General features: G+C 41.4%; 1 protein-coding gene across 1 annotated transcript; it reads right to left on the reverse strand.

Moving 5' to 3' along the window:
- Window positions 1-2,245: 2,245 nt before the first annotated feature.
- On the reverse strand, window positions 2,246-6,180 carry LOC106606998 (cyclic GMP-AMP synthase). The gene is made up of 5 exons (XM_014203532.3): window positions 5,554-6,180; window positions 5,243-5,459; window positions 4,876-5,139; window positions 4,410-4,509; window positions 2,246-4,234 (listed from the first exon to the last, which is right to left on the reverse strand). The coding sequence occupies exons 1-5, from the start codon at window positions 6,016-6,018 to the stop codon at window positions 3,868-3,870; spliced, it is 1,413 nt and encodes a 470-aa protein (XP_014059007.1). The 5' UTR covers window positions 6,019-6,180; the 3' UTR covers window positions 2,246-3,867.
- Window positions 6,181-8,659: the final 2,479 nt, after the last annotated feature.

An 8,659-nucleotide genomic window follows, 5' to 3' on the forward strand; every position in this document is an offset into this window, starting at 1 on the left:
ACTCCCAGGAATCCAAGTTCCACAAGAAATGTTTGTTTTGTTCGATAAAGTTAATCTTTATGTCCAAATACCTCCTTTTTGTTTGCGCGTTTAGTTCACTATTCCAAATGCACAAGGCATGGGCACTAAGTCCAGACGAAAAGTCAAAAAAGTTTCATTACAGTTCATTACAGTTTGTAGAAACATGTCAAACGATGTATAGAATCAATCTTTAGGATGTTTTTATCATAATTCTTCAATAATATTCCAACCGGACAATTATTTTGTCTTTAGAAATGAAAGGGAATGGCGCTCGTGCTCACGGCCACGCGTGCATGACTAAACTAAAGGCTAGTCCACTGGTTCAAACAGCTCTTATTTGCTCTCCTTTTGCAATAGAAGCCAGAAACAACGTTCTAAAGACTGCTGACATCTAGTGGAAGCCTTAGGAAGTGCAATATGACCAAATTTACACTGTATATTGGATAGGCAATCACTTGAAAAACTACAACCTCAGATTTCCCACTTCCTGGTTGGATTTTTCTCAGGTTTTCACCTGCCATATGAGTTCTGTTATACTCACAGACATCATTCAAACAGTTTTAGAAACTTCAGAGTGTTTTCTATCCAAATCTACTAATAATATGCATATCTTAGCTCCTGAGCCTGAGTAGCAGGCAGTTTACTCTGGGCATGCTTTTCATCCGAATGTGAAAATACTGCCCCCAGCCCAAAGAGGTTATTAATGTACAACTACACCCCCTAGCTAGTCTATCACAGGGCCTTACCTCCAATCTAGCTCCATGCCAAGCAAAGACACATCAGGTCTCATTTTTACAGTCTTTGGTATGACTCAGGCAGGGATTGAACTCACAAACTTCCCATCACAGAGTGGACACTCAACCACAAGGCCACTGAGTTGTCAAACTATGAAACATCCCAAAAATCAGTCTTCTCACAAAAACTATTATGACCACTCTAAGGGAAGACTCTCACGAACACGTTTTACTCTACAGCCCTCACAAATTTCTAAAAACCTGTTTTTGCTTTGTCATTATGGGGAATTGTGTGTAGATTTATGAGATAAAAAAAAACAATTTAACCCATTTTAGAATAAGGTTGTAATGTAACAAAATGTGGAAAAAGTAAAGCGGTCTGAATACTTTCCTGAATGCACTGTAACCCAAACAAACAAATGGAAGTATGGAGGTAGTTTTGTGCCAACAAAAATAAGGGATTAAATATGTGTCGCAAAAAATAAAGTACCTTAGCTTTCTTATATCTCCTAGATATAGGACAGACGTTTAAAAACCTTATTCTTTATGATACATTTTTGATTGTATTTTTTGCCATTTATGAATGTGAATGTTATTCAATGTGTTTCTATGGGCTATAGAAGTAAAGGCCAAATTCAATATTTTATCCCCCAAAAAATATATATTTTTTATACCTAAAGGAGTCCTAAAATTCTAAATCCTTATACCAACGTAACATATCATATTAATTGAGCTGTCCCAGATTTGATGTCCCGGATTCAGGTTTACTATGTTAAGTTTAGTCTATGAGACCAGGCTGCATTATTTTACCTGCCGTCGAAATATTTCTATTGCATTCTCTGTCCTGGATTTGTTTCCCGGATTCAGCTTTACTATATTACGTCTAGTCTTTGAGACCAGGCTGCATTATTTTACCTGCCGTCGAAATGTCTATTTCGCTCTCGCTTGCTCTATATCCTCTGGCTACGGCCCATTGGCACACGCAGTTGATGCACACACCATGAGTTTTCCAGGATTTTAATTGCTAACCAAAAAATTGCTATAGGCAAATAAATCGCTAACTCGCAATGATATCAACAAACGTGCACACTGTCATCTCAAAAACGCTGCATGATTGAAATAACGCGTGTGCCTGTCAATGCAGGCCTACAATAATTATACTGCAGAAATTGGGATGACAGAGTGCAACACATTGCATCCGGAGGTCACTGATTCAATTCTGATCGGAGTAGCATAATTGTTTGATTTTGTGATTTGTGCCTGAATTTTTGTACTTATCCATTCTGACAACTTATATCTATATTCTTCTTGTTCGACCTTTTTTTTTTACTTGCAGACAAGCATTAATGTCGAGTCCTAATAACCATCATATAGAAGTAAACTTTGAGTTGTGTGGGCCTCCCACTATGCAGTTTATTAGGCTACATATGAAATACGTTACAATGAACTTCACAGGGTGGTTAAAGTGCACGGTGATGAGCTTGATGTTCCTTTCCAATAAATATCGAGGGTCTTATTCTGGTGACATGTTGATCAATACCTGGCTGCCGTTTGACAAATACAATCTCCCTCTTGTCCATATTAATCTCATCATGTGGGGAGTGAGAGACAGAGGAGAGTCTAACTGGAAGTTCTAACCCACAACAGGTACACACACACCTGCCTATTGAACAGGTTAAGCATACATGTGTGAAGAAAAGGCTAGTCCTTTGGGTTCACAGAGATAAGAAAGACATCTTTGCCATTATGTATTCTGTTTTATTAAAAAGTAGGGTATTTCACACATGCACATTGCAATTTATTGGTATGCAGCTGAAAACACCTCTGCCCTCAGGCTTTAAATTCCAATGCATGGCTAATAATAAACTTGGGTGAACAAAAGCTGAACAGAAATACAAATATTGGGTAAACAGAGAGGCACCTGCAATGTGTTCACATCACACACACACACACACACACACACACACACACACACACACACACACACACACACACACACACACACACACACACACACACACACACACACACACACACACACACACACACACTCTCTCTCTCTCTCTCTGTTAGACAGTTTGAGTCAAAGAGAATGACCGTGGTTACAAAAATTATAGCTGGAGTTTCCCAGCATGCACCTGGACCAACTGTCACACAGTCAGTTTCTAACAACTCAACACAGCAAAACGTACACCAGGGAAAATCTGTTTCTTCCTCCTGGTTTGGCCAAGACAGACACACAGGTGGACAAATACTCTGCAAGGAATAGATGGTGTTGACATCCTGAGTAGGTAGAATTGAGTATGAAATAATTTTTAAGCGATTAAATTTTTTTTAATGGAAAATCCTCACTGAAAGCTCATGTTAGCTCCTAGTGCTAAAACTACTCATATTTTGTGGTTTAGAGTCCAATATCCCTTTGCCAATTGTCTTACGAATCTGTAATTTCTTTCCTCGGAAGAGGAAGAAGCAACTTACAACTTCCATGCTGGAACCTCCAGTGTTCAGCCTTTTTTTGTGTTGCACATTTTAATGTTTTTTTTTTTAATTGAACAATTAATAGTGTTGTACTGAGTTTGTTAACCTTTTACTGCAGTGGGCAAAATGTAGGGTCACACATAGTGATTCTTGGTAGTCTTAAACAAATATACTTTGAAACAAAAGTATGCACCTCAAACCTGGTTATGGGCTTAAAAAAAGACGCCTGTACCGTGTCAGATACAGAGTTGAGATGTATACATTTTTTACTTTGCATCCCAATATTACACTTATATACATCACAGAAGACTGAAATATAGCAAAACTGTTTGACATAGAAACTCCAGATTTTTGTTGGGTTTTAAAAAAAAATGATTAATAACATTCCACCCATGAGGCCTAAGAGTGCGCTTTTGGTCATTGACTGCAGGAAAGGGCTACATTACCTTTTATAATTTGTTGGAGGAGCAGTTGGCTCTCATTCAAAACTCTTCAAGTAAGATCTGAATTAAATTAAACTTCTGACTCCTCTGCTCTTCAATTCCTCCTGCCTATGCCTTTGCTTTAAGAATAGACAACATTATGCGACCACCACTGTACTCCACTTATGCCTATTGGGCCTCTGGGTGAGTCACTAAGGGGAGGTGATCGAGGTAGTCCCGACTGACTTGTGGAAAATGGGGAAACCATTGTTGCGTTCCTCCTCGATGCGCCGGGCTAGTAACTGACAGCTCTTGCGGTCATGGCTGGAGCTCAGTAGATTGTGTGAGGGGATAAAGAAGTTGGGGAGCATGCCATCTTTCAGGTGGACCTCAAAGTCCTCCAGCAGCTGCTGGAAGCAGAGTCCCAGCTGGGCCGCCTCCCAGTCGCTGTCCTTGGTCCTGGAGCAGCAGGCGTGAAGCAGGGTGGTCTTGGCGTGGTAGGAACAGAACTTGGACAGACTAGGGTTCTCTGCCTTCAGCAAGCCCAACAGGTGCTTCAGAAGCTTCAGACAGTCCTTCCTGAAGCAAGAAAACGGCAAGTCTAAGGCACACATGATAATACACAATTTATCAAAGGAAATGGGTTTAATGACACGTTCATAAAATGTGTAAATTCATACAACTAGGAAAAATCCACTTGATCGTTATGACTACAGTTTTCATGTTTGTAGATTTTATTCTATAGTAGGCTTACCTGCAGCAGCGAGTCCCGCTGGCCTCGCAGCAGGTCTTCTGGGAGCCATGATTTGTTAGGATACTCTTCTCCACATGCGAGAATGAGATGCGCCATACGTCTGTAGGTAACAGGACAAGAAAAACACATTTAGGAAACTCAGAAAAAGTACATAGCTACATGCCACTTCCCCTTTCTCTGGAAAGGGGGGAAGCAGTGCTGAATTTTTTTTGACACCTATAGGTGTCTTCTAATACAGGACTAGTAAAGGCCCTAATTTTGTGAGAAAAATATTTTATTCAACAATTTCAAAACGTTTTGTTTGGAGGGGGGGGGGGGGGGGGGGGGGGGGGGGGTTACTGCAGGCATCCTGGTCGCCCTATGCTTTGCAACTGTCATTCATGAAGAAATCACAAATGAAAGTGATAGTTTTATTCAAGATGTGTTAGCTTTAATAGTGTTGACTTAATGTTTACAAAAAGGTTACCTCTAGCGCAGACACCTTCCCGTTCCACCGTGCCCTTTCCCTCGTACTTCGGAACGAGGTAGTACCCCTTAAACTTTTGTTCTTTCTTCACTTTGGTCCCGAGCCAGATGTCTATTTTGTCTATGCCTCCTTGGGTGAAAGGGGGCCAGCTCGAGCGGACCTCAAGCCCCAGAACAATGTCCAGTGAGATAGGGACCGTTCCCGTCCCGTTTATCAGTAAGGTCACCGCCGGGCAACCCTTCTTTTTCTTATCCAACTCCACATCTTGATAGAAGTATGGAAATAAGAAACATTTAATTAACAAATGTTTTGCATACATACGCTACATTACAGGCATTTGGGAAGCGCGCGCTACAGCCGTACACACCTTTGAGTATCTTCACACACTTTTTAACCTCGTTTCTGAACTCCGTAAGCATTCCACTGGCAGATATTGTGTTGTCTTCATCTAGAAAGCGATCCAACGAGTGTTTTCCTCGTTTGAACGTCACGCTGTAAAACGCCCCATCATCCCCAAACGCCCGAATGTTCACCCGCTCGACAGGCACAGTCAACATCACGTCAAATTCGTCGGGATTAGAAATCTATATTGATGAAAAGATCGTCAAACATTAGTGAAGCATGAACGAGTATTGGGTCACACTGGTGATGTATGATTGAATTCAATTAATAACCCACCTTTAAATTCTCGTAGTAACTTCCAGTGCGCAGAGCATTTACATCTTTGAAGCATTCTGTACACTTTTTCATGTGGTCCATTATACGCTTTACCATGTCATTGACAATACTTGCTGATTCCGATTTCTGTTTCTTCTTAATCGTCAATTGATCAATGGTTGTAAACAGGATCTTATTCGGATTTGAGTCAACGCTGTGACCTTTTTTGACCATCCTTGATCCGGTTTTAACTTCTACGCACTTCTGTGGCACAAGTGCCTTTTCCTCAGTTGTGAGCTTAGGCTGCTTAAGTTCCTTAGTTTTCTTGGGTTTGTTTTCATCAGTGATCTGTTGCGTTTCCTTCTTAGTGTCTTTCACTGGTTCCTTTGGAGGTTGCCGGGCACTCTTGGCCCGAACCGGATTCTTGGCATGCGCTGGTTCCGGACTCTTTGCGCGCACGCTTTGTGGTTTCCCTCGGCCGCTCATTGTAGTAAGTATGATCGTGATGTGACAGCGACGAGTTAAACTGTCTTCTATGCTAGCTAAATGATACAATCTTCACTGTTTCCGTGTGATGAAAAGTGAATGTGAACACTCCCCTTTCTACATACAGCATCCGTTCATCGCCGTCTTGTGTCGAAAGCTATTGAGACAGAGTAAACTAAAGCACATGCACGCCCACCTCTCACTTGTGTCATGTATGATTTCCCTGAAATGTGCTATTGTCAGGTAAATGACGTGATAGATGCTTGTCGCTCCAAATCCCTATCTTCCATCGAGTAAGTTAATGGACTTTACTTTCAGTATGATAGCGATAAATATGTAACTTTTACTCTTTTACTCTTACATGAATTAACTATATTACTAAACTAGGGCAAATGACTACCCTAAACCAGTTAAACAAGTATAATATATCTCTTGAGATATCCATGAACCCCAGAGGGGATCTTCAGGTCATCAGACTGTTAAACAGTCATCTCTACCCTGGACCATAGAGACTGCTGCCCTATCAACCTGGTCTCAGAGCATTTTGTGTTATTCTGTACGTAAATCTGAGACGCTCTATTTAGTGCCATATGTTACATTTTGTATGGTATGCATTAATTTGTGGATGTCCATCATCCATTTCTCAAATTATATGTAATGAATTTGTATGATATGTTACGAATTTGCAAAACGTACAATATGTTACAAATTTGCAAAACGTAGAATATGTTACGAATGTGCAAAACTAATGATATGTTATGAATTCAAATATGTTGTGGCTAATGTTAGCTAGGTGGCTAGATTGCTAATGCTAACGTTAGCTAGCTGGCTAGCATTAGGAGTTAGGGGTTAGGGTTAAGGTTAGGGTTACCCAGCTAGCAATGAGTAATTGGCCCAGAAGAGGCCCTCTTCCGGGGGACCGGAACTTATTGAATCGGCCCGGAATCAGGTGTCGGACTCGGCCCGGAATCAAAATGAATGACTGCCCAGAATTTCCGTCTACCAGAATTCAGCCGACTTTGCCGGCATCTTACCAGAATACCCCCAGAAGCGGCCTGATGCAAATTGAAATAAATGTGTACAAAATTACCTGATTTATTCATTTAAAATATTACTATTATACATTTTATACATACAAATTATACCCATCCACAAAAAAACATTTTGTGTCGGAGGAAACGCCATACACCTGGTGACCGCGTCAGCGTTCAAGCACCTGGCCCACCACAGGAGTCGCTACAGCGCGATGGGACAAGGACATCCCGGACGGCCAAACCTTCCCCTAACCCAGACGACACTGGGCCAATTGTGCATCGCCTCACGGGTCTCTCGGTCACAGTCAGCACGGGTCTCGAACCAGCATCTGTAGAAACGCAGTTTGCACTGCGATGCAGTGTCTTAGACCAATGCGCCACTCGGGAAGTTCCACCAACAAAGTTTTTAATGCTTATCAATTCCCTTACACAAAGTAACAAAATACTAAAATACTACACAGATCTCTTAAAGAATTTCATTTAAATGTTAATTGTATTTTTTGATCACTGAAACAATGAGGAAAATATGGAAAAATAAATAAATAATGAAATGTTAATTATATAAAGCAGCCCGTGTAATCATCTGCCAGAGAGTAGCCCCAATCGGTCCGAGCCCCAAGTAATAAATTTGGACCGGATAACTCACACCGGAATTGGCCCGAGCACCAAGTAATATATAGATTTGGGCCAGATAACTCTCACCGGAATCGGCCCAAGCCCCAAGTAATAGATTTGGGCCAGAGAACTCACACCGGAATTGGCCCGAGCACCAAGTAATATATACATTTTGGCCAGATAACTCACACCGGAAGCAGCCCGAGCATGCTAGCCATAAGTAATACTGCCGATGGCGGCCCAGACTCGGGCCACATGACGTCGGCCGAGTCTGACTCTCAGCCGAGTGCCCCGACTCTCAGTCGGAATCAGCCCAGATCCACTGTGCTAGCTGGGTAAGGTTAGGAGTTAGGTTAAACGGTTAAGGTTAGAGTTAGAGTTAGCTAAAAGAGTTAAGGGTTAGCGAACATTCTAAGTAGTTGCAAAGTAGCTAAAAAGTAGCAATTAGTTGAAAAGTTGCTAATTAGCTAAAATGCTCAAGTTGGCCAAGATGATATTCAAACACACAACCTTTGGGTTGCTAGAAGTTCGCATTATATGCCTGTCCATCCACCATGACCAACCACCCTCCTTTTGTTTTTGCCTTAAATAATGTTCTGTCTTATGTAACCATACCAAACTTAACATAACATACTAATTTGAGTGTCCCGGATTACATTTAATGTTACTTCTAGTCCACAGGAGGTTGGTGGCATCTTAATTGGGCAGGACGGGCACGTAGTAATGGCTGGTGTTTAATGCCATTCACTCTGTTTCAGCCATTATTATGAGCTGTCCTCCCCTCAGCAGCCTCCACTGTTCTAGTCTATAAGAACAGGCTGTCCTATAGACAGTGAGCTTCAAAAGTATTGGGACAGTCAGTGACACATAATTGTTTTTTTTGTCTCTGTACTCCAGCACTTTGGCTCATTCTATATAACTACTGCTGTACACACCTTTTCTATTCATATAGGGGAGAGGGGGGTATTTTGAGCCATTTTTTACATTCAGCA

The sequence above is a fragment of the Salmo salar genome, chromosome 01 (genome assembly GCF_965601325.2).
Source record: "Salmo salar chromosome 01, fSalSal1, whole genome shotgun sequence".
NCBI lineage: Eukaryota > Metazoa > Chordata > Actinopteri > Salmoniformes > Salmonidae > Salmo > Salmo salar.